The sequence below is a fragment of the Numenius arquata genome, chromosome 3, assembly GCF_964106895.1.
Source record: "Numenius arquata chromosome 3, bNumArq3.hap1.1, whole genome shotgun sequence".
NCBI lineage: Eukaryota > Metazoa > Chordata > Aves > Charadriiformes > Scolopacidae > Numenius > Numenius arquata.
Genome location: NC_133578.1, coordinates 69,269,639 through 69,295,976, shown reverse-complemented (window position 1 = coordinate 69,295,976; position 26,338 = coordinate 69,269,639). Strand labels below are relative to the sequence as shown.

At 40.4% G+C, this 26,338-nt stretch overlaps 2 protein-coding genes across 3 annotated transcripts in view; one reads left to right on the top strand and one right to left on the bottom strand.

Moving 5' to 3' along the window:
- Positions 1 to 26,338, bottom strand: part of TG (thyroglobulin) — a 155,906-nt gene that overhangs the window by 36,455 nt on the left and 93,113 nt on the right. The window lies entirely within an intron of this gene.
- On the top strand, positions 7,422 to 25,190 carry SLA (Src like adaptor). Of its 2 annotated transcripts, XM_074145585.1 has the most exons (7): positions 7,422 to 7,509; positions 13,238 to 13,337; positions 17,236 to 17,322; positions 18,671 to 18,774; positions 19,978 to 20,109; positions 22,171 to 22,303; positions 23,275 to 25,190. In XM_074145585.1, the coding sequence occupies exons 1-7, from the start codon at positions 7,431 to 7,433 to the stop codon at positions 23,492 to 23,494; spliced, it is 855 nt and encodes a 284-aa protein (XP_074001686.1). In that variant the 5' UTR covers positions 7,422 to 7,430; the 3' UTR covers positions 23,495 to 25,190. The 2 variants fall into 2 exon arrangements, with proteins under 2 accessions (XP_074001686.1, XP_074001688.1); XM_074145587.1 differs by lacking the exon at positions 19,978 to 20,109 and having other exon boundaries at positions 7,449 to 7,509; positions 23,275 to 23,494.

Genomic DNA, 26,338 nt, shown 5'->3' with positions numbered 1-26,338 from the left:
CAGGGAGCTGGCTGGTCGGTCCAGCAATGGAAAGGGAGAATGAGATACAAAATTTTTTCCCTCCATAACTATCTACTAGAACTGTGATTTCCAGGTAAAAATGAGAGAAAGGAGAGGGTCCTCTCTCTTCTGTCAAAAATAACATTTCCAAGAAGATTTCATTTTTATACATGACTCTTGGCGAATCCCTCTTTGCTCTAATCGGAGGCAGTCCTGCAAGTGCAGTGTTCCTCTCTCAGGTGACTCACGGAGTGCCCATGTCAGGTTAGTGACTTAAATAACAGGATATGAGTACTTTTAAGATGACATATAAAGCCCCACTTAATTCATATGAAAACTTTCTTCCATTTATATGTAAACATTGCCTTATCAATTATCTTAACATTAAAACCAAGTTATTAGCTGAACAAACTGAACAGGAAAACTTGCTCTCATCATTGCATAAGGGTAAATTGCCACTTGAAACAGGAAGAAACGATATGGAAATGGAGGATTTTATTTATCTCCCTGCAATGCAAACTCATCTGTTCTCTACAAGTATGGTACAAACCATGGCTGAGATTCATTATCTTTCCAATGAAGCATGTTCTATCAAGCAAGTCCAGCCTTTTCTTTAGTGGGACCAATCTTTCCTGCTCAGTCTGAGACCTGCCCCGTTTGTGAGTGCAGCTTGGGATGTAACCTGGCTTCTTGCAAAGGCAGAAAGACCACCAGAGCCAGCCTCAGGCAGACATTGGTGAGAAGGATCAGGAAAAGGCAGAGCTCATCCCCTGCCTACTCCCATGAGTGGTGCAGACATCCCCCAACCTGGGATCTTTCAGTAACTCCAGAAACATTGTACATTCATTCGGTGAATGCCATTAGGAAATGTGCATGACACATCCCTGGGACCTGAAGAAAGCAATAAGGTCCTAAGCAATCAAAATATAACTGGCAGGGATAATCATGGGCCAGTATGGTAAAACCAGCTTCCCAGAGCACTGGCGATAATGCTGTCATGGCTCTGCATTGCAGACTGATTTGCTTATCAAGCTTCCTAATGCTTACCTGTCCATTCAAGGTGAGGACTGTTAGCACAGCCCACCAAAGAGAAAAGATATTCTCCTGTAATTACATAGCTCCGCATTTTGGCACAGCTTTGGGAATTTGATCCCTGTCTCCTGGTTCCAATAATGCTTACACAACAGCTCCCACACTTGTCAACTTTTAGTTTTCATCATCAAACTGATTTGCGTTACAACGAGCATCTACTCAGAGCTACTCTGGTGTGAAGTAGGAACTCTGCTTGGGGTTCCTGGTGTGGTTCTTTTGGTTTGTTTTGGGGTGGGTTTTTTTTGTTTGGTTCTTTTGGGGGTTTGGGTTTTGTTTTGTTTTTTAATTTTACTATACAAAATTAGGTATATGAGTTTTTCAGATCACATCTTTATTACAAAAGCAAAGAGCAAACCTTAATAAATCCCTTTGACTTCTACTTTCATATCTTGCAGTATACTATATTCCTGGGTGACTTCAGTCAGGTTATTTAACAGGCTAGTATCTTGGTTTCCCCATCTCAGACACTGAGATGAGAAAGGTCCTGAGGCTCCTGCTTCTGCACTTTGTACAACTGATATGAAAATGTGCTCCAGAGACAGACTTTCACTCCATATTCTTTCATTGCTGATATTGAGCTTCGATTATGTGCAGACAGAGGTGTTTTGGAGTGCAGAGTAAAGAATGAAGCAAACCTTACATTCTCATCCAGGCTCAGTAAGAATGGAAAACAAAGTTTTGTGCCTCTTCCTGTCTGTCTGAAAAAAACTAGTAAAACTACACAAAACAGAACATTACAGGATAAATAAAATTAGAAGAAAAAAAAAAAAAAGGAGAACGAGAAACCCTTTCTGTCTAAGTAATGTAAAACAGGTTATTTTGCTCATTTTTTATATCTGCTCAAACCAGCCCTGGTACAACATGTTAAAAATCTCCATTTCCCTCAGCCCATAGATAAAAAGTGTCTTGAGTAGTGGCTTGCAACAGGAACCTCATCTGTTGCAAACACTTTGAGCCTTCCTTATTTCTCAGAGAGGAAGTATGTGGCCTGTTTGGCAAACGCTGCTCTACATGACAGCGTGAACTTCACAACACACTCATTCGACCGGCTGCTCCTCGACTTGATCAGCGAAACCTTGCTGGCAGCATGAGAGCAGTATTATGACTACGGCTTTTTTGAGAGATACTGCAACCTGGAATATCATGCCTAGCATTTAAAGGTAATCCTTGCTCTGATACATTTTAGATTATCTGCATATGGGACCAAATGTTTCAATTTTATTTATATAAAAGGGAGTTCTGTTTCATTAACAAGGACAGTATTCAGATCGCGGATTTCAAATACCACCAAAGGTAGAAATAGAAAAGCCTGCCTTGATCCTTTTCATAAGGAGTGGTACTAAAGATAGAAGGGACGAGGAGTATTTCTACAGAAAGCTCACAGTAAGACAGATGCATAGGACCTTATGCTGAAGCAAACTGCAGCTCCCTATAACCCAAAATATGAGAAATGTCACAGACAGATTAGTGGGGGTTTTATTCAAAGTGTTAGAAGTTTGCATGATGTGGTATTTCTGTGTTGTTTCATAGTTGCATGCTTATGTGAATTACCTTGATTACAGCACTACATCGTTCTTTCTAAGTGCAAAGGTACAAGTGTCTAAAAGCTGAAAAGATGCTCATTTTGATTAATGACAAATTAAGGGAAATTCACACCAAAAATACACAGTTTCTGAAATCTAAGCTGCTTTTTTTCCCCACGTGAAAAATAACAGGATGCTGGTGCTTTAATTTTCAAATTAAATGGGATTCAGACATTACCTGTGAACCTTACTGAGAATTAAATTCTAAGACCTTGGCAGTATAGATGTGAACATCAGGTAACAAAAATAAAATAGAGTATAGCATCTCAGGAATGATGAATGTCCTAATTTCACTGGCCTGCAGTATTCTTTGCAGAAGGGCTTTACTCAGGTGCTTGTTTTACCTTTTTATTTCTCTTATTATTTTCATTTATCTATATTTATTATTTCTCAATCATTTTAAATGTAACTTTGAAAAAGTTCTTACAAAGCAACGGACTTTCCTGTATGCTGTGCTATTTAACTGCTCCAGAAGTGCATTTTCTCAGAGAACAGGTTCTGCGAGAGGAAATTATTGCTACATGTGCTGCACGCAGGAACGGAAGGTGGAAATTGTACCACAGGTTTTTGGGACCCACGATGTAGGTCAATGAGATTTCAGTCTTGACAGGTGAAGGGTTCATATCTGCCGAGAGTTCTGCCACTGATAAACAGGACACAAAGCCGGACTAGGGCTGTAGGTGTTTCCTCACCTTGCTTTTGGCAGCGAAAATAAAGCAGTAAAGGTCACTAAACCCCAGTAGCAGTGTGTTTGCAGACAGCTATGGCTGTAGCCACTGGTTTTCCTCAAACTCAAGAGGAAAGGAGAGGAAGAAATACTGCAAATGTGATCTGAACGGTTGAAATCCAATGTCCACACAAGCCTGAGGAGGTGGCCTGTGAGCAGGGAAAGCCACCCGTACACGGTGCAGCAGCACGGTGGTTCCTCTGAACTCAACAGCAGCTGCGTTCTTCCAAGCAGGGCATTGGGTTGATAAGACAAGGTGAGCTTAGAGTCTATCGCTTCTCCTTAATTCTTCCCAAACCACCCTCAGTGAACAATTTCTCTGGATCTGGCATAATTACCTGTTTCTACGACAGAGGGATGCCACCTCTACTCATATCCCAAGCTCTGTCACCAAGTTTAAGTGAGATGCAGTGCCTGGAGAAGATTCGCCATTTCAAAAGAGTATCATCTATAAAACTGTTATTGTTCCACTACTGACTTAAATGGCAAAAAATCTTCTTGGCCACAAGATGCTCTACAGTTTCCTGTAAGTTAGTTTTTGCAGAGCATCTCAAAATTTCAGAAAACCGCCATACAGCTTATCATATAGCAATGGATTTGTATTGTGCTGCCAATACTTGACATCAGCACAAGTTCCTTAAGCCATTAAGTTCTATCACACACTGGAGAGTCACATGCACTGCTGGTTTAGAAATACTTTGGATACTAATTCATACACTGTTACTCCAAAAACAGTGATCTGCCATTGCCAGCAAGTAAGTAGAAACAATCTTCTACCCTCTCCATTTCAAACGAAATTTCCCATTTCTTTAATTTCCATCACATTTTCAAATGTCTGAGAGTTGAGCCGTACCTGAGGGCATTCACTCCACCAGCTTTGACGGGACTATAGGCACATTTACTCTGCCCAAACGCATAATGACAAGTGGCCTTACCAGTAAAACCTAGTCTGATATCTGTCATTTTCCTTATAATCACTTCGGATAAGTGAATCATCAACAGCTCGCAGCTTTCTATTTGCTAATTTTTATTGAACACTTCTGCCGTGAGTCTAGAGAACATTTTGAACTCTCTGTCCCTTTTAAGACTTTATGCTGCCACCAGTGGTTAATTAGTGACAGTAAAACAGCATGGAAAATGTAACAAGACACAGCAAACTGTCACACTAGTGACATCAAAGTCCAAAACGCCATGCCCCTTCACTGTTACCGTAAGTACTTTATAACACTTGTATTTTCCATAAGTCTGATTCTTCCACCTCTAAAGTAGCTGCACGGAGCAGCATGCTCTGTCCTGTTGACCTCAGAGGTCCTTTGAGAAGAACGATGTCATAATGCCATAATTTGTATAGCAGAAGTGAGCCAGGCCAGTTTTGGATGTGTTCTGCATAAACATGAACTAGGCACGTGCCAGTTGTCTGGTACTTAATCCAGCTGGACTAGACACTGAGGTTTAATTACAAACTACATATGAGCAAACCTTCAAAAATGCATCAGGTATTTTTAAAGCAACATTTAGAGCTTAGACCCCTAAATACCACCTGAGAAAATGAAGATGCCTTTCTCAAAGGTGCCGTGCTTTTAGAAAGTTTGTAAGCGTGAGGTAAAGTTTTCAGAAGTCTTTCCATCATGGACAAATGCGATATATCACTTTCCACAGTGACTCAGACACACCTGAAAATTCTATCCACTGTATCTTAAGAGTAGGAAAAAAGCCCTTGAAAGCACTTGGTCAAAACTGATCTCTAGTAGGATGCCTTGCTCTCCTGGCCTGCAAATACCAAGACCCAGAACAAAGGGGTACATAGAGGTAGGACTCTATTATTTTTATTTTTCCATATTTTTGCAACAGAAAATTCAAGTACTATTCTAATCTAAATAACACTTGCATGTGTTAAAATTATAGATGGGCATAAGAAATTGATGCTGGCAGCTATCTGTAATTGTAAAAAAGTTTTGGTAACTGCAGCTTGCTTACTATACACTTAGCCAGATTTGAATTGCCCTTTTCAAGTACTCCAAAAGTGCAGCTCCTACAGCACAGAGCTCAGCGGAGGTTATCCGTCCAGGTGTTCATCCCACTTCCCTGGCTGACTTTTTCAGCCTTGTTGAGCTCCCTATTCCCATGCCCAGGAAATTCTGCTGGCTGATTTGAAGATGAGCCAAGAACATCTATAGTATCTGTAGCCAAAGTACTGGCTGCACTTTTCCTATGCATATACCTCTCATTCTCGATGGGATACAACTGAGAAAAATGTTGAAGAAATTAAAATTGGGTCTTGTAAAAAATATTCATAGTTAGTTCAGGAAATTATAATCTTGCAAGTAGACGGCGCCTGCCAAAAATTAATTCTGATTTCAGTTTTAGAAACTTATGTGCATTTGAATGGATAACGATTTTGGTTTTGTTATCAATAGAGACCCTCTTATTCAAATGTGGATGTCCAAATAGTTTAATTTAAATTTAAGGCTATTTTTTAATTCAGCTTCTATACTTTCTATATCAGCCAATGAAACAGTTTTTTGTCCTTGTGAAAGCAGATTTCAGAGACTTGTCAGAAAGACCCTGGCATAGCTGCATCCTACAGATGTGCCACAAGCTAGTTCCTGAGTGCAGGCAGTGACAGGGTGATGTGCCATTTGGACGGTGACATAGAGACTTCTAGCAAAAAGCTTTTGGGAACAAGCGCTAAGAAGCTTGAAAATGAGATGAGGTGGAGTCAAACTGTGCATTACCATCTGTTTTAGCACTGATCTACTTGCATTTGGTAAGAGATGAATTCTCTTTCTTTTGAACAGCATTTTATTCTGTAGGGTGTCTCCCTAAAATCGCTGTAAGATATTTATGGTATTAAGCAATATACTCAATTCTGCCAATCTTATTCCAAAAAACAATTACTAATAAAGCCTGTCTGATTTCAGCAGTACTGCTTCTCAAGTCGGACACTTTTCCAGCTAACACCGCCAGGCTCTAGCCTGTTGTAAGGAAAGAGCAACATACCAAAGGCAGTCATCATCTTTGAAATATTTAAGCTAGAAAAGACTGAAAGACGAAAATTGCACCTGAGTTCAGTAAATACCCACATGATGCTGCTAGGGGTCCTGCTATGCTTTTCACAGGGCAACAGACGGACAAATATTTTTAAAAAATAATTAGCTATCAGCTCATGGTGTTGAGTTATTTTGCTTTAATGTACAGTTTCAAACAGATATAGCTTATTCTTCTCACCTCTGGAAATATAGCATAGCGTGTGACACCTTCCACACCCAAAGGATTTTTCTTTCTGTCCTCTGTCAGGGACAATTAGGATCGGTGCAGTAAAGTCATGAGAAGGAACACCCTCTCTCCAGATATTTAGTTCCCCAATTGTCTGATACTGCTTCTTGTACATCCACCAAGACTTAAGAGAAGTATCTGAAGAATCTGAACTACTGGCTTTATGCAGGAAGAGTGTTTTGAGATCAAACACTTTGAGGCAAGGTGTTACTTTAAAAAAAAAAAAAAAAAAAAAAGAAAGAAAAAAGAGGAAAAACAACATTACCCACATTCACTGAGAGCCCAAGTGCATCAGAAAGAAACCACTGAACAACATTCTTAGTGTTCGGCAATAAGGCAGCATAATAGACACAGCGCTGAAAACCAGATCCATCAATCTATTTTCTTTGTAGCTTCAGCACTCCAAATGCTGAAAAGAACATTTTGTATATGAAATGACTGTATGGGCATGGCTTTGCTGTGACTTCCTATTGTGCTGAGGTGCTGGTAATGGAAACTTTTACTGCACTGCGTTCTTCTGAGCACTTCCCTAGCTGTGGTTTTCTGCTATTCCCCTGATAAAAGCACCAAAGTGGTGAGAGTTTAGCAAGTATGTAAAACTCTCACATGAGTTTGACACAAGAGTTCTCCAAAGCAAAACTGTATAAAGTTGGAGACACCCAAACTAGGTCATTTCTCATCTGTTAGCACAGCAGGTGTTGTTCTGATGTTTAATTTCAATGTCTCCTTTGACTTAGTTCTGAAAAGCTTTGATGGAATTAGAGAGCGCAATGGGAAATACTGTGAAAACGCCGAGACCCTCTGAAGAAACAAATGTGCCGAGCCAAATGGGTAAGCACTCATTTAATTTCTTTCGAGAGAAAAGATGTTCAAAATATATGGTACATTCATCCATGTGTCCTCCTTCATCTGCCTGACGTAGTAAAAGCAGGCAATAGCGTGACTGCTGTGGGAGAAGGAGGGCATCCTCAGACAGTGCTTATTTTTAGGTACGTTGTAGATCATTTTCCAAGAAGTGCTTTAATTAAAAAACCCAAATATTAAAACTATTATTTGCTGGTGCTCCCTAAAGATGTTCCTTCCAATTCAGAAAGCACTGAAGCACTACTTCAGAAACCAGAATTACTGTGCTTTGACATACTTGCATGTGATATTTTATACAAATTTGCTCTGGAAATTTGGGGTTGCTTCATTTAAGGTTAAAAACCTTAATGATGTTATGCTTGCACTGAACCTGAAGTCTGCTGTTAGACAGTTGCATTAGAAGTAGCCCGCAGCCAACTTGTCAGCAGGTTTATCAATAGATGTTATACAGAAATACACATTTCACAGGCCAAGCTGCCAGAGGGAGATATAACACATCCGCCCTATGCATCCTCACGATAAAATAAATCAGGTTGCAAAGCTCCCCCTGCACACCCGTAGGCTGGTAGAGGTTATGCATCTGAGGGGGAAAGCAAGAGGGACTCAGTGACCTGCTACTTCCAAACTGCGGGTAGATGGAGAGTGAGTACAGCCTCAGCTCTCACGCTGCGATACGACAGACAGCTGGTGCAAGAGCCGCAATAAATCACTCCCCAAAGGTGAGGAAGAGAAAACAGTTTGGGTTTTTTCTTTTGTTTTTTGGTTTTTTTTTTTTTAGAGGGGGAAGGCATTAATCAAAATTTTTGGGTTTTACATGAAAGATGGTCCAGTTGTGGTTCTCATTATTATAAGAATAGGGAATCAGCCTGGTTTCATTAGTGCTGGAAGGAAACCCAGCCCTGCTTTTAGCGTGGCCAAGAACTAGTTGATGTGGGCAGCTCTGCAGCCTTAAGTCCAAATAAAGCAGAGACCAAGTTCTGTTAAGGCTACTCAGAGGCCCATAACATTAACAGACAATTTATTTTTTTGTGCAGAAGAATGCCTATGTTGATCTTCCCAGCAACTGCTTTCACGAATACCGTGACCATAAAGCAGAGGGACATTCACACAGTCAGAGCAGGACCTTGCTGAGGCGCAGGGGAGTGAGGGGGTCGCTGCCATGGCTGTGACCAAGTTTGCATTGTTCTGTATTGTTCCTGCACATGCTAAAAGTCAGGATTTAGCAGGGCTAAAGCCAACTGCATCCCCTTCCAGTGACATAAATAGCACACATCTCTAAAAGATATTGCTAGCATAGCAATTACAAGGGGAAACTACCCATTTAGGAATTCAGGGCTCCATCTACTTGCGCTCTTCTACACGTCTAGCACATCTAGAAAGGTGCTTTGTCAGATCCTGCCTGACTTTCAGCTGCCACCCATGGAGGGAACAAGTCTCCCATAGCTGCAGTGGCTTCTGTTAAGGCCCCAGTGATGTGTCAGACACTCACACGGGTGAAATTGCATCCAAAGGCAGCTTTAAAAGCCTGCATAACTCCTTGGACCCAACTCTTAGTCTGAATCAGACCAGCATTTTTCCTAATGGCTTAAATGTTGGTAATTAAAGTGAGGAATACAAGCATCAGTACTTTCATCCAAATCTAATTAAAACAGACTTTTGAAAAGGAACTGAGTACTAAAAGCATATATTGAGGTTAATTCAATGAGTTTGTGTCTTTTTGTCTTCCTGAGCAGATCAAACTCCAAATCACATCATCAAACATGGAAGATTTCCCCCAGGCCATGAATCTTTGATTTAAGTGAGGTAGAGGACCTAACCTACAGACTTACAACAGTCCCAATAGTTATTAGGAAAAGCAAGTTTTACACTGGCTCATTCCAGTGACACTGAATAAAAGGAAGGACTGAATCAGAAGGGAAAGAAAGAAAGAAAGGAAAGAACAACAAAAAATGGGAAGAAAACAGGTAACTGGAGTCTGCAGACTTGATCTGCAGTGGGAATGTGTTCATTAGACTCCTCTAAGCCCCTTGTGCTGCCTGAGAGCTGCACTGAAAGCCAAACCTTGTGCTTCCCTCACCTCCAGTGCATGAGTCTTGGTCCTAAAAAAGGGAACAGTGCATGAGCTGCATTTCCCCAGGAGGCATTTGAACTCCACATATGGCTGCACTCCATCTGAAAGCAAACTGTATGGGCATTCCTGACACAACCTAGGTACTAGTAACAGAGTAGTGACAGCAGCAAGGGGGCATCAGGGGATGTGAGCCCACCCCCTCCTCTTTCCTCCCTTGGGGCCCTGAATCAAGGGTTAATCCTTACTGAGCTGCACCTGCATAACTCTCAGTTCCCAAGATGGCTGGTTTAGATCTAATTTGGGTATGCCAGGGCAACTTTGCAGCCACACCTTACGGCTGCTGCACAACCAGCCTCCCAGACACACACGAGTGCCCTCCTTTACCCTCTCTGGTAGACACCATGCTATAAATCACAGTATCTCTGCTGGGACGACGCAGGAAGCTGAGTTCTGAGGAGCTCATTCCCACTCCACAGAAGGACCACATGGGTGCACAGCACAGCATTTTTTTGAGGGTGATGATCTGGATCTGGATGGTCTGCCTATGTTCTCCCTCCTCTCTAACAGTGCTTCGTAGTCCATTCACGATGAATAATTTGAAGCATGTGATATTCAGTCTCACACTTTGACAGACACCCAGGGATGCAGACATCTAAAACCAGTGTGTATTTCATATTCATTTTCTACTCCTAAAAAAACCCCACTTAGAGGTTAACTTAACACCTGATTCAGTGGAAATGACTGTGCTTCGATCTTTCCACTCCAACTTTTGAGTTGTTCCATTTCAGATGTAACCTACACTTGCACTGTGGAGGAGAGGTTGAGCTAGAAAAACTCAGTCAAATCTTCTTTTTTCTTTTACAACTTAAACGTATGGGGAGCTCATCAGATCAGAGCTATTAGATCATTGTAAAATTTAGGCGTGGAGAAAGAGAGTAACTTTTTTAGTCCTTGTTTCGAGGTTTTTGTGTCTGAAAGGAGCCAGTATGGGTTTTGTGAAATGTTGTAGAGTGTGGTGGGGTATTTTACATGACCAAAAAACCCAGTGATGTTTGATTTAAATACCAATTAAAATGAGGTCTTCTTTGTGGAGTGTGAGGGTTTAAAGGTTTTGGTAGTACAAAGCCCCTTTACTTTCACTCTAATGTAAGTACATGCAGTTTAAGAGGTAATGTTTGCATCCATGTGGCAGCCAACATTATGATTAATTCCTTCCTTTTCAGAACTACAAATTAACGTGCAAAATTGAAACAAAAACGGATATAAAGATGAAAGTGCAAGCAAAGTAACACACATCTTGCTAGAGAAAAAGTCATGTACCCCATAGTGCATAACGAAATGCAAACCACTGGTACGCAAGGAAAGAGAGCAGAAAAGCACTTGTTTTCCACCCTTTATAAAAAAACAGCGTGTTTTAAAAAAAGCATTGCTAAAGGCATTGCCATTAAGCTAAAAAATAAAAAAAAAAAAAAAGGCATTCCATGTAGAATTCCTTTCAAAGAATCTGCAATGGGACATCAGGCAACAGCACTTTATCCTCACTCTGCAATGCTTACAACCTACCTTCCGGCATTTATTTCGTATAGTCACGGTAAAGATTTTGCTTCGTTGAAAAAGGCTCAGCACCAATACTTATGTCTCGTTACCCTCAGGTACTAAGCAGTTTCATTGACAGAGGTGTTGTAATTTTTAGTGCAGAACAGGGAAGCAATAAAAGGCACGCTCAGCACAGAATTTCTTCAGTATAGTTGAACCAATTGTATAATAAGTTACAGTAGACTAATCATGGCAGTTGGCTGATTTAAACAAAGGTACTGGACTAGTCCTGTTCAGCGACACTAATCAACTGAGAGAACCACGGCACACTGTCAAACTAATCAGTGTCTATTCCTGGCTTTACACATCTATGCATCCATAAGGGTGCTCACTATCTGTATCATGGGGCTACTTCAATAGGCAAAGGCTAGCAAGACTAAAAATGCTTACAGTCAGTCTGAATATTAAGGTAAAACAACTCACTACTTTGCATAACACAAATACCTCTAACATAACAATACACAGCTACTCATTATCAATTGAGAAAACACTGCTTTTTATTTCCTTTAAATCACAGATGTGGAATATTTTACTTAACACTTATGTAATCATTAACACTGCTGAAAGGATAACAAATGTAAAATCTCTCCCCTTGAAAATACTTCTTTTCTGCAGCCTTGCATGTTTCCTTCAGCCTTTCATCGTTACCACTCTTGAGTTATTTGTAAGGCTCTGGGACACAGAGGCTGAAAACAGAGCCAGTCTGTGTATTCATTCAGGATGCTGTTTCTAGGTTTCCCTGAAAAAACTGTCTTCCTTAAAGACAAATTGACAAGGAATCTATATTAAAAGAGAAAATCTAACAAGATACAGAAGCATGTCTATCTCACTGGGTAATTTCTTTGTCCTCTTCCCTGAATTCATTCCCATTTTTGCACGTGCTGAGCTGCACGGAGTGAGCAAGTATGGAGATAATCCTTCTCTGCAGACGTACTGCTAGATGGTATTACTAAGGAAAGGGGTGCTGATCCTGCTGGAGGCAGAGGGAAAGCTTTGTCTCTCCATGTGCCAGTGGAGGGTACTGCAACTTGCAGAGGGAAGGGAAGCACTTCCAGGAGGAACACAGGCAGCATACTACATGATCCCTCTTGCCAGGACTTATGCTAAAGACCTCAAACCACCCAGCATGACACATTTCTGAATCTCTCACCTGTCAGCATTTACTGGACACCACAGATTCCTGCTGGATGAGGAGCTCTTGAACTTTTGACAGTGCCATTCTTGTGCAAAGTGCCTCCTCCATCCTCCAGAAAACCTGGAGACTCAGCCCGTGTCCTACACAGTGCTGCAAGGCCCAGGGTCGTCCCAGCTGATGTAAAAGGTCTTCTTATCTCTTTACTGACCTCAGTGCTGCAAACTGCAGTTGTACAATGATTTAATTATAAACACCGATAGTGCCTCTCTTCTTTAATTGAAGATAAGGGCATCACGTGCTACCTCTACAACAGTTTCCACACAAGGGGGGAGTACAGAGAGCTCCAGCTGTTCATCGAGCTAATTTTAAAAAGTAATGGGAAATGGGCATTAATGGCCACACTCTCATTGCCCTTGGTCTAAACTACTACCTTTGAAAAGTATCAGCGGTGTTAAATGATGGAACAATTTAACATGCATCTTCCTTTCCTTAAATGTAATGTATCAGCTTGGCTCAAAATTGTAGCTGGAGGCATTTAGACAGTGGCATTAATCAAACTGGGTTACTTCCTAATACTATAAATACTTACTAATTTTGCTAGTTTCAAACTGAATATGTCCTTTAAATATGGTAATTACTAGAAAAAGTGCTCTAAATTTAGTTACTTATAATTAACCAAATGACTTTTTTTCATTTCTAATATCTTCACATTCTTCTTATAAAGTTATAGGCTCATCTTTAGCTCTTTATGTTTACCAAGTGACATTTCAGAGTGAGATTTTTTTTTTCCCATTTGACCTATTATGTAAAACATAACATACATAATGAAAAATCTATTTCTGCTTCAGAACTCTATCTTGTTTTTAAGAGATATTTTCTGTCTTCCTTAACAGGTCAGGAGAGCGATTTCCTTGCTGTCCTCTATGACTATCCTTCAGCAGACATAAGCCAACCTATATTTCATGTAGGGGAAAAGCTACGTGTGCTATCAGAGTAAGTTGATCCATTTTTATTTATTTATTTTTTTTTAAATTGGGTTTTGTTACAATTGATGCAAAGTTGTCTTTTATGCACCTGGCCCAAACTGGATGCAGTTCAGCAAAACGAACTGAGTTCAGAATTTGCAAGGAAAGATGCTTAGTCATGGTGTAAATTTTCCTGTAGTTTAAGGATTTGGTTTTTCAGATTGTTCTTGGATCCTTGGATTCCTCTGACATGGTTTCTGAAGCCAGATTCAGACTCTATTCTAAAGTAGGACTCAAAACAGAATTCTGCTTTGAAAAATGAGAAGATATCCCCTTTGTGTTAGTGGAAAACTGTGTAAGACCAAGAATAGTTTGAATCACACAGAAAAGGAAAATTATTCTGAACTTCTCTGTCAAGTGTGTCTCTCATTTTCTCTCTCACCCTTTTTATCTAATACCTCCTTTATGATTATGTCTTCAAACTTCACCCTAGATTTAAGCCAACTCTAACAAAAATAAAATAAAAATATAGCTTTTTTTCCCTCATTTTTTTTAACTGATTCTGCATTTTTTTAGCTGGGGGTGGCAGGTCAAAGATTTCCTAGCCACTTCCACTCCAAAAGTTGATGAGACCCAGAAGGAGGTAGGCTTAAGAGCACTACTTTGGACTGACCTTAGGCATAGTGCAAATATTGCCACACAGGAGAGTAAGCACAGTTCTTGAAAAATGGAAGCTAGCAGCCCTGATGTTCCTTTGTGCACAACTTGTATCAGCACACAGTGACCTCCTAGAAGTTACTTGGCCCCACAGCCACTGTTTGCACCGCTTAAACAGGAATTAAAGATTTCGTTTTCGCAGCTGGTGGAGAAGACAGATTCAAGGGGGACTAGACACATTAATAGCAGAGAAATCCTCTGACTTCTGAATTTGTAAAGAAAAATTCTCTACCCGAGGAAGTCAGTCTCAGGTGGCTGGAGGCCAGAAGTACTCAAGAGAATTATCACAGATGATTGATTCTCAGACTCTTCACCCAGCTACCATGAACTACAATAGCCTTTGTCAGCAACAAGATGCAGGGCTACACAGACCTTTGGTCTGACCCAAAATGGTTGTGGTTATGTTCTGATGACAAAGTGCTTTCCCTGTCTTCCCAAACATAGAGGTCACAAGGCTCAGACAGTACCACTAGATGAATTTTCTGCTGATGGAGAGCTTCCCTAAACAAGGGGAATTCTTCTCTGGTAACCTCTAGCTGTTTAAACCTTGCTGTAGTTTGAGTAACATACATGACATGGTACAACAATTGCTTTAGCTTGGAAATTCCAGCTTAAAGCCTCACTCCCAGCTTTTATCAGCTACGAGCCCTCACAACACCACATAACCACATATGCCCATATCAAAGGGAATTGCATGGCATATCATATGCATACATTTGCTGCATAGTGTGATCTACTGGATGAATAACTTCTAAAGGAACTAGGCTTCTGTAGCAGCAGTTTTTATCATATTTGCCTGTTGTACAGTGATCAACAGCTTCTCCTAATTGTAAACAAGAGCCAAAGCAAGACTTGATGGGAACTTCCCTCTTCCTCTTTTGAATCATCTTGTTCATAGAAGACCTGACACGGCAATGCTCTATCCAAAGCACGGTGTCCTAATGAAGGACCTGTCCTTCCCTGCCAGGGTATGTGCTGATGCTAACAGGAACTGTTTGCCTGCAGACTCTTGCGGCACATAAGCTGTAGGTATAATCTTTTTCTCAAGTCATTCAAAGAAGCAAACTGTAGTGGCAGAAAAGAGCAGCACAGCAGACAAGACGAGAGCACAAGTGATGAGGAGTCACCACAGAGAAGCCAGCATGAACAAGCAGCATGTACAGCTTCTATAGAATCATCTAGGTGGAAGGGACCTTCAAGATCATCTAGTCCAACCATCAACCTAACTCTGACAAAAAAAACATCACTAAACCATGTCCCCCAGCACCATGTCAACCCATCTTTTCAACGCCTCCAGGGATGGTGCCTCAACCACTTCCCTGGACAGCCCATTCCAATGCTTGATAACCCTTTCAGTGTAAAAATTCTTCCTAATATCCAACTTGAACCTCCCCTGGCGCAACTTGAGGCCGTTTCCTCTAGTCCTGTCGCCTGTGACTTGGGAGAAGAGACCGACCCCCATCTCTCTACAGCCTCCTTTCAGGTAGTTTTAGAGAGCAACAAGGTCCCCCCTCAGCCTCCTTTTCTCCAGGCTGAACAACCCCAGCTCCCTTAGCCTCTCCTCATAAGACTTGTGCTCCAGACCCCTCGCCAGCTTTGTTGCCCATCTCTGGACCCGCTCCAGCACCTCAGTGTCTTTTTGTGGTAAGGGGCCCAAAACTGGACATAGTACTCGAGGTGGGGCCTCACCAGTGCCGAGTACAGAGGGATGATCACCTATAATGGCTGCTTTTCAGCCTTCTACCAAAGCAATTATGTGTAGCAGAAATCAGCCCCACCAATCATGCCAGGAACATGATACATGGGACCCCCATAGAAAATACAACTCTTTGCAGATATTTGTGACTGCTCTGGGTTGGCAGGATTAGATAAGCACCACTGGCACAGTGTCTCACTATGCACCCTTGTCAGGTACCTTTCATCACCAGATGAACAACTGCATTTTGTTGGCAGCAGTCAAACCAGATGTCCTCTAATGATCCCCCCAGCCTACATCATTTCTGTGGCCCCTGCCCCAGGAGAGATGTGCTGCTTTGGGACTTTTGATCATCATAGGGATTTTTCAGGGTTAGTAATATTGCAGTTTGGAAAGGAGATGCTGAGTCTCACAGGTTTTTTTGTTTTTGCAATTCTTGGTTCTGTCTGGGAGAGCTGCAGAGGAAAAAAAAACACACAATAACCTAAACTTCTTACAGATAATTTCACATTAACTGGAAACTCTCAAACAAAACTTGTGGTGACCTGAAATTTCCAGCTCTGAGCAGCAGACGCTTCTCTTTTTCCCACAGCATATACTTTCTGGATGATGGTCCTAGTGGCTATAACTCAGGAGTGTTTTCAACTCAGCTGTTTTGACATATGCTGAGACTCTGGTCTGCAGTCCAGACATTATTTGGGGGCTTTTATATGAACATGCACAAAACCAGCATTCAAACACAAGATACACAATTTGGATCCAAACTCTTAAAGGAAAAGGTGGAGAGAACTCAACAATCAATCACCAGCATCCTTGCACTAATCACTAAAACCCTGCAGCATCCCTGTGAAAATTCTTGTTGCCCTGTCCTTCCTAAGGGATTCAAAAAGCCAAAGCCAGCATTCAGTATTACAGCAAGAACCTAAGATATGACAGTGAAAAAACATACATCTAGTCACCTAGACATAGTTTCAGCTATGAGGTCTTTTTTATTGGAATCTGCTCAGCAACTCATTGAAGAAAAGGAAAAGAGCAAACCATGAACCAGGTTCTGTTAGACTGAAAACTTGTTCCCGGGCTGAGAAGGGTCCATTTGCTGAGTGCCTCTACCCTGATATTACATGAGTACCTACAGGGCTGACCAGACACAACATATTCAGCCATTACCTGAATGTCTTGGGCATCAGTACAAGTCTAGCTGTGGGAAGGCAGAGCACAGCATGGTTTAACCACTGAGTATTTACCCTTCTTCTTTTAACTACAGAAAAATATTTTGCTACTTACGTAATTTAAATGGAACAAATGTAGCTTATTTTTGTGTCCAAATTTAATGCTGATATAGGTTTAGAAATGGAACTACTCGAAATGAAACAAACTTGGGTCCCTTTCTGAATATGTAGATTCAGGAACACAGACAGTTTATAGGCTAATCTCCATGTCTTCACTAATTTCTAAACTGAGGACAAGCTCTGAAAGTGCATCTGAAAATATCCCATCTCTTGCTTTCACACAGTGAAGGAGGCTGGTGGAGAGTCCATTCCCTTACAACAGGTCGAGAAAATTACATTCCAGGAAAATACGTAGCAAAGGTTTACCATGGGTAAGTAAATGCATTTCCTATAACCTTTCAACACTACTTTTCTACATACGCTGCCCTGATTAGTTATTCAGTGTCATAATCAAAACAATGCCAATAGTGACTAGACAGAGAGAAGTTTTATTTATTGACAGTCTAAAATATTTCCTTTGAAATCTGAGAACATCAAATCCACATCTAAGTTTAGATTATATGAAAAGACAAATCCTAGTTTTAAATGCTTGAAAGGGTCGAAACCCCCTCAAATCTGATATATAAAATACTTCTGTTGCAGGTACTCATCTCTAATTTTAAGACATTGGTAAACAGACCTTGTTTAGAAAGAATTTTTAATATTTACAAAGAGTAAAATTTCAGCTAGAGTTGCTCATAGAAAACAGACCAAAAAGAACAAATAGAAAGACTAATAAGTCATTCAGGAATGTAAACTCTCACACTGGAAGAGCTAAGGAAGGTTCAGAGGTTTCTTGTTGCCCTAGACACCAGTCAGGAAAAAAACATTAAAGCACACACTTAAAAATTTTTTGGCAAAAGTTTTAATACCAGTTTAATTTTAAGCATATGAACTGTGAAATTCACTGGCATTTATGCAAGTGCTTAAATTTTAATATGCTTTTATATCCTCCTGAAATAGAGATACTTTCCCTAAGACAGGGCACAAGGTAATGAAAGCTACTGTCTGAAGCTTCCCCCAGACTATTTTGCTGATAGCAGACTGGATCAAACACAGAAGAACAGCTTTATTTTAAAGTGACAGTAACTCCTACACCAGCCAAGCAAGCTCAGTTACATGGTTAGACACTAACTCTGGCAAAATACAGCAGAGCACCAATCTGTGGTGAAAATCGGTAGGACTAATTCCATTTCCCGTATCCATAAAGTCAATTAACTTAAATGGCTGGACTGTTCCCTAGCATAGGTAGAATAATTTTATTTTATTTGGGGTTTATGTATGATTCAATAAAATACAATTTGTGGTTAACAAAAGTGGTTTAAAAGAAAAAGAGGGAGTTAGTTAATTAATGTCACAGATAGTCCATCAATATAACACAGGGATATGTCCCCAACTATTCCAATCAAGGCAGCTTGAAAAGTTTTCTTTCCCTAATAAGTCCAAACCTTATTCACTCTTCTCTTAGTCTCACAAAAGTTAATGGAACTCAAACAGAGCAGGATTTTCTCCATAAACTGGGGAAATATGCCTGGACATAGTTGAGAGTATAACTACAGAAAGCCACAGTGTTATTTTTGCCGTCACTTTTCCTGGCTAATGCTGCGCTTTCACGGCCACACGCTGCTCTCTGTTTCACTAGTGTCCAAATTTCAGAATTTGTTTTTTCCTGCTTTACAGCTGGTTATTTGAAGGGCTGGGAAGAGAAAAGGCAGAGGAACTGCTACAGCTACCCAACACCAAGGTCGGCTCCTTCATGATCAGAGAGAGCGAAACCAGGAAAGGTGAGAAAACACGATTTTTTTCCCCCTTGATCTTGGGCACTAATAGTCTTATAGCTCTTTAATTCACTCCCTGTCCTGCTTCATATGGATCAGTCTGAAACCAGAAAATGTATGTAATGGGAAGGCAAAGGCACCCAGTGCAGCATGCCAGTCTTCACCAGTCACCTACGCTGAGAGTGGTGCTGGAAACAGGGTTAGCGATGGCTGCGGAAAGTTCCACAGGCATCAGCACAAACAAGACACAGTTGTTTAAACACTGTTATTTACTTTGGTCGCATGCAAAGCTTATTTGGCACTGGGACTTTTCAAATGGAGGAAAAGTCACAGCTTTGCCTTGGTCCACAAAAGATTGCCTGAAGAAGCTACAAAATACACAGCAAGCAGTGGGGGTGGCTGATAAGTGCATTTCCTATATAAACAGGTGGTTCTTTTATTTACTTTTTTAAAATTACATGCCTTCAATTTTATTTTCTTTCATAGCAATTCTGTTGCTACATGGGAATTGTACTGTACACACTTTACCCTTTTATTCTCTTCAATGGGAACACATCTCCCACTGTGCGACGTGCTACCTTCCCTTTTTCTGAAGCACCAGAACGCATCCTGATACCGTGATACCACAGATAGAAGGGAATAATAAACAATTTACTCTGCATAACACAGGTCAATTTGTTTCCTAATACCTATACTAAATTCAAAGAAATTTAGGTTCGACATTCAGTCCTTACTGACTAACTGCTGCACAATAGTTTTGAACAAAGAGACAGGAAAATCTGTTTTTATTGTCATCTCCTGCTAGGACTGCATTATCAGGTATCAGCTACTGCATTATTGGGAGCTGACTAAATCAGCGTACCACAACACGAGTCTGGTCCCCTTCTTCAGAGGAAGACAAACAAGTTCTATAAAGGCCTATTTCCTTTACACCATTTCAAAAAAATCCCATACCAGAAAAAATACAGGAAAAACACAACAGGAATTTAAATTCAATCAAAATCTCAGGCCCTGATGTTGGGCTATTTATTCCCTTTGTTATACTTAAATATATATATAAAGTATACTATATAGCTAGAAATTAGGATGGTCACTGTTTGTTTCAGATCTTTCTGGTACCACATCTTACAGATACTCTGGTTGTGGTCACTGCTATCAATACAGAATTAGGGCCCTACTTTGGTCTAATTAGTTCTTCTCTTTCTCCAGGTTTATATTCCTTGTCGGTGCGGCACAGGCAAGTGAAACATTACAGGATCTTCCGCCTTCCAAATAACTGGTATTACATCTCTCCACGGCAAACCTTTCAGTGCCTTGAAGACCTTGTGAATCACTACTCAGGTAAAAAGAAGTACAAAATAAACATATTTTCCACTGGCAACTGTAAAACTATCTATCAAAGGTCCAGATCAAGAAGTTTTGCCTGAGATTGCAACTACTGCCACAGAACAAGTGATGGAAAAACTTTTCATTTATATCTTTTACTTTACTTTTGATCCTCAATACAAATATGCTACCCTTAACAGTACAACTGGAATCAACCTAAGAATTCAGTTAAATAAAGATAGATAGGTTCTGCCATATTGGTAGATGATATTGGATGACCAAGTCAATAGAGCTCTCCTTGACACTATTTGGTCCAAACACTAGTGTCTAGCACTTCCCTAGACAACTTTCAAATACAGTTTGGAGGTTAGCACAGGCCAGGGATGACCAGACCCTAGCACAGCTAAAGTCAAAGTTGGGGTGTCCAAAAATGTTAAGGTGTACAGACGGAAGTCAAGGTTCTGGGTCCCAGAGCCAAAGTTCAACTCCTGGCTCACTTTCTTTACCAGCGTGGACATTTATCTGCCATTTATTTACTTACCATATGGACAGACAGATAGAATTAGGGCATGCAAGACCAGGTTCTGCAACCACATTTCTCTTGGGAATCACTACACCACACAACCTTATCTACATCAGAAAATTATCAGCAACGTTGTTATTTTCTTCCCTATTTGTTTAGGAGAGTATGGCTGGATTTTATCAGCAGAAGTTATCTCAAGGGGCTCAAGCTATTATCTCAGATCTAGATTCAGCTATCATTTTTAATAATATCAGTACAGTCAATGACACCTGTTTCAATTATAGTTTTCCAGATTTATGGCAATTTAACCTGTGTCAAAGAAACAACTTGACAAACAACACAATTAAGTGGCTGCAGTTACCATGCATTAAAATGAGAACATTTTAAAATGAGGAAGGAAGATTGCAATAAGTTAATTGCATAAAAGTTAAAAGAGAACAATAGGTTTTGTGCTTTAACTAGTAATAGGTACTCTGTAATTTTAAAAGTGTAAAGCTACTATATCTGCATATTTCATAAATAAATGAAATAGTGTGTTGGCCAAAGAGTACTCTGACAAGCTGGGGAGAAAAGCCATGTTCACATTTGAAACATGCAAAAGAAACTTTCAAGTCCAATGATATAAACAGAGTGAGAATTTCAACAGGATGTTTTTATTTTTACATTTTAGTTAGCTGACACCTTTCTCCACATAGAAAGAAGCAAACAATCGAAGCCTTAAATTTTAGCTGGGGGGGAATGCAAAACTTGTGACAATTAAAATTTTTACTTGAGTCATAGGTGTAAGAGGAGACATAGTGAGATTTAGCTCTCCTCCTTCCACCACCATGAGATGATAGAGAATCTCACCCTGAAATAAAGCTCAGAGATGTAAAATACTAGCGTTCAGCCATAATGTTCTCTACTTCCCTGGAAGTCTCTAGGGCCATGGGTTAGTGGTGGACTTGGCAGTGCTAGGTTAACAATTGGACGTGATGATCTTAAAAGTCTTTTACAACCTAAACAAGTCCATGATTCTGTGATTCTATTTGGGCAGAAGAACATATATAATGTTCCTATTGGAGCAAGGAGAAAAGGATAGAGAGAAGAAACATAGATGAAAGTAACACATGAACCTTAATTCATTCCATAGCCATGTCCCACTGCACAACTGGTGCATATACAATCCAATCTGAGTGGTTGTATCTTGCATCTATTTTACGCTCTCTTTGCATGGCTGAGGCAAAAGCAGAACTCACTGAGCACTCAGGAAACCTGGGTTTAAGTCCCTGCTCTGTCACAAACTTCCTTCTAGAGTTTGGGCAAGTCACTTTTCATTTCTGTATCTCAGTTCCTCACTTGTACTGCAGGAAATATACCCCATGAGAAATTAAAAGGCAAAGGTTTGAGGAAAGGAAAAAGTTAAGCCTGTGTTAAAGAGTCCTTGCTGAGAACATACAATTTATTGACTGCTACTACTGTGCCCAAAAATTTGAGTGTGCACCAGAGAAGGAAAACAATGAATATAAGAGTGAGCAAAGATTAACTGTCTGTGTGTTCATTTCCCTGTTCAGAAGTTGCTGATGGTCTCTGCTGTGTCCTTACAACACCTTGTCTTACCCAGTGCACTAACAACAACAGCGTGACAAATCAAGTTCCTCCTGTGGTGATGCGGAATAAAAACTTCAACTGGAGAAATATTCACAGGTACCACATACAACACAGGCTACCAGAAATAACAAGGAGGGGGGTTTCCAGCCTTATATATACTTGTTCTTACAACACAAAAGAAACATCCATTTCCTTCTTCTGAGACTAGTTTTAAAGATTAGGAAATCTTCAAAGCTGCTGACAGCTGGTTAACCCATGAAAGCTGGATGTCCAGCTCTCTAACTGATAATCTTGGTCTAACTTTGAAAAAAAGTATGGTTGACATGAAATCATATCTCCTATCCAGCAGAGTGTGGCCACCTATGCAGTCCTTTTGGGATCCATAAGTCCTCTACATCAAGGGGGCAGGAGCAACAGCCAGGCCATAAAGCCTAGTCAGATCCACCACTAATGTCAAACTAGTGTGTAATGGCTTATGGGTGAGCCCCGATAGTCAGAAAAGGCTCCCCTTGTTCACATGGTGGCCATCCATGAAGCAGCACAAGTGCAATGAACACATGCTCCCAGCATAAATCTTTCCTACTGTGTCTTTCTCAATACACAGCCCAACTGGAGATTCGTGAGATTTCTAATATCACGACTGCAACTAGAGAAAGTAGGTCAGGTTTCAGAAGCTGGTGAAACAACCACCTTCAGAAACAAAGGCACCTCTTATTTTTAAAGTATAAATTTCCCTCCGCTACCCTTTCTTCACAAAGCATATTCATTTGCTTACAAACGCAACACAATTTTGTGCAGTATCAAAGCTATCTTTCCTACAGATTAAGAAGAAAGAGAGAAGGTATATAGACGTTATTTCCTTTTCAGATGCCGAAAAATATTTAGATGCTACTGTTGTACCATTTGTTTCGGAAAATTGCAAAGTGACAGAAACGTTTGGTGATTTATGAGACAGGCAATTTTTTATACAACAAAATTAACATAATTTGGTTTGACAACTGTTAATATTGTACTAATAGGCTCAGTTCGAGTAGCTGAAACTGTAACAAAATTTTGTTCTTTTAAAGGCTGGAGGTGACTGAAGATAATGAAAGCACTTTGGCAGCAATGGATGATTCTTGTCTCAGCTATGGCCTGAGGGAAAGTATTGCTTCCTACCTCTCCTTAACAGGGGATGACAACGCTTCTTTTGCAAGTGCCAGAAAGAAGAAAGCCCAATCTCTTATATACACAGGGAGTAAACATAAGAGTACCCTTCACTTGCCACCTACATACTATGAGGACTAAATGTAAGGCAAACAGGGGAAAAAAAACACAAACAACTGAGGGACTAGGAGAGAAACCCAGAGCATCCTGTGGTCCTGCAGTCCTTCGACAGCTGAGAGATACAAGCTGATGATCAAATGCTGGCAATGCTTCTGCATATTCTCTTCTGAATGTTAACCAGAGACCGTCTTATGGGTGACATCTCAGCTATGGCATATGCTGGGAACATCCCCAGTGCACCTGAAATGAGGAGCTGCTCACAAGCAGGATAAACTGAGACGGACTCTAAGTCAAGAGCCGAGTGAGGCAGATGACTCTTCAGCGAGGGTGATGCCTACCATTGTACAAAGGTGATTGCATAGGGAAGGACTAACTATAGCTCAAGAACTTAAATTAAGTCTTACTCTGGTATTCTCCACGAGGCTGAAAACCATCTTTACAGAACCTGCCTACATTGAGAAAGGAGCCTTTTCCTTCTCTATCTAGAATCATTCGTTGTCATTGACAATGGGTCAGAAAGTCATCAATAACCCCAAGAAAGTGTCTAACATCTGTCATCGAAGAAACACCTGATTATATTGACTCAATATTTCTGTCATTTTTACCTTTTAGGGTAAAAAATTAAAATTATTGACTTTCCAAGTGTCATTTCATTCAACTGCTGGTAATGGCCTGCAGCATCACAAAGTGGTTGCAAAATTAATAACAGGCTTAACTCACTGAGAAAAGTAATTTCTGCTTATCCCTGAGCTGGGAGTACAGGCATATCCAAAAGCATGACACAGCTGCTCATAGTATAGCAGATGTACAACAGAAATCAAAGGGGTTATTAAGCAAAAAGTAAAATGTGGTAATTCCATGCCTAACTGCAAAGGTAGGCTTGTAAAGATGTGACCATTTATGTATAGAGGACCAGATTTTAACCTCATCTCCTAAAGGCATCCCCATATTTATGCATAATATTTATATTAATAGCAGCTTTTTTCAATAATTAAACTAAGAGAGCAAATCAGCAACAGTGGATGTTAAAGAGTTTTCTGAATTTCTTGTTTGAATAGAGTTATGTCAAACAGTAATGACACATTTCATCAAACTGCTTAAAGATTTGTAACTGGGTTATCTGAAATTTCATGAATTAGAGAATTTTTCAATATATATGCACCCTTTGCTAAGTGATGATGGAGCAACTAGTGTGGTCCTTTGAACATGACTTGTGATTGCTTTCTAAATCAAGTAGTCACTCACATCTGGGGGTGTGAAATGCTGCCATCTATGTTCTCGAGCTGAGGTCTTTCCAATCTAATATATTGTCACACCTTTTTGCACAGATTTGAGTAGCCAAGGTTTGGAGAGAGGAAATTGGAGAGATATATATATTTTTTTTTCCCTCTGTAAATACCTGTTAGCACAAATCTGTGCGCTCTTTAGGTCTTGTAACAGGTTATTTGCACTAGCAAGAGAGATTCAGACATCAAAATAGTTCACAGCCTATTTAAACATATTTCAGAACTTAAAGGATGAATGTAATTTGGCTGGTAAACATTGAACACCACAAAGAAAAACAAACTCAGGAACTCTAGGCATTTGTATAATCTCATTACTGTTACTGATCATTAATATGTTATAGTGACTGCATTTTATCCAGTAAAATGTGTATGGGGAGCATTACAGATTTGTAAATCATGACTTGTATTTATTCATTAAAATAATATCCAGTAGTTACTTTGTATTGCTTTTAGAAAATTGAAAACCCAACATGCAACAAGTACAAACACTCAGACTTGCAATGACGCTGCCAGACGGTATCTTTGACGGAACGCAACAAAAGAATCCAAGAGCACAGAGTAACCAGGCAACTGGAACATGCTCTATAGGAAGGGGATAAGACATGTTCTGATGACAACAGCTTCACCCAATCACAGACCAGTTTAGGTTGGAAGGGACCTCTGGAGGTCAGCTGGTGCAATCCCCCGGCTCAAGTAGGGCCACCTAGAGCTGGTTACTCAGGACCATGTACAGACAGCTTTTGAATATCTCCAGGGATGGAGACTTCATAACTTCCCTGGGCAACCTGTGTCAGTGCTTGGTCATTCTCACAGTAATGACATGAGCAGGTGACAAAAACTTGTGAATTGTGTCATAAAGGATGGCTGGATTTCACAGATGGTTATAGGTCTGGCCATGTCTGTGAGGTCTGGCCATGTCTCACAAATAACTGAAAGACTATATTGAGGACCTTTTGTGAAGCACAATCTTGTGAGGGTAAACAGCACTGAGCCAATTACCTACAAATCTGAGATTACCTAAGAAACTATATCAGAAATACCAAATTTGGGTAGGGATGTAGCAAAACTAGGACCAAGGTCGAAAAAGTAATCACAGGTGATTGGTTGGTTGGTTTGAGAGGGAATGAGTCTGGTAACAGGAGAAAAAAAAGGAGATGGGAAAAGAGGGAAGAAGGGGATCTCAAGGTTAGCTCATTATAGGATCAGGGATATCAGGTCAGACAGCCCGGCACCTGACTGCAGCAATTTTGAGTAGGGCAATCTATTTGCTCCTTCCACCATTGGCTGACCTGCTTCCATGGCCAGGAGAGACCTGGTGCCTTTCCTGGCGTTCGGTTGAGGAAGCCTGGGAGGTCTCCTGACACCCGCCAGGAAACACCTGGAGGGGACACCTAACGTGCCCTCCACAGCCTCCTGCAAGACATGGAGGCAATCCATACCATTGATCCACTCTTCTATATGAAAATTGCACCGGTAAATAAATCAATTAATCAAAAGGATGAAGTCTAACACCATATTAGTGCTTTTAAATGATTTAAAACTAAACCATAATCACTGAGACTACTTTTTTCTAATCATA

What these genes read in the sequence shown, in the direction of transcription:
- SLA (XM_074145585.1), top strand. Translation starts at nt 7,431, where the DNA reads ATGGAATTAGAGAGCGCAATGGGAAATACTGTGAAAACGCCGAGACCC. An exon ending in AAATGTGCCGAGCCAAATGG is followed by an intron (nt 7,510 to 13,237) that starts GTAAGCACTCAT and finishes CTTCCTTAACAG; the next exon opens with GTCAGGAGAGCGATTTCCTT. An exon ending in AGAGAGCGAAACCAGGAAAG is followed by an intron (nt 18,775 to 19,977) that starts GTGAGAAAACAC and finishes CTCTTTCTCCAG; the next exon opens with GTTTATATTCCTTGTCGGTG.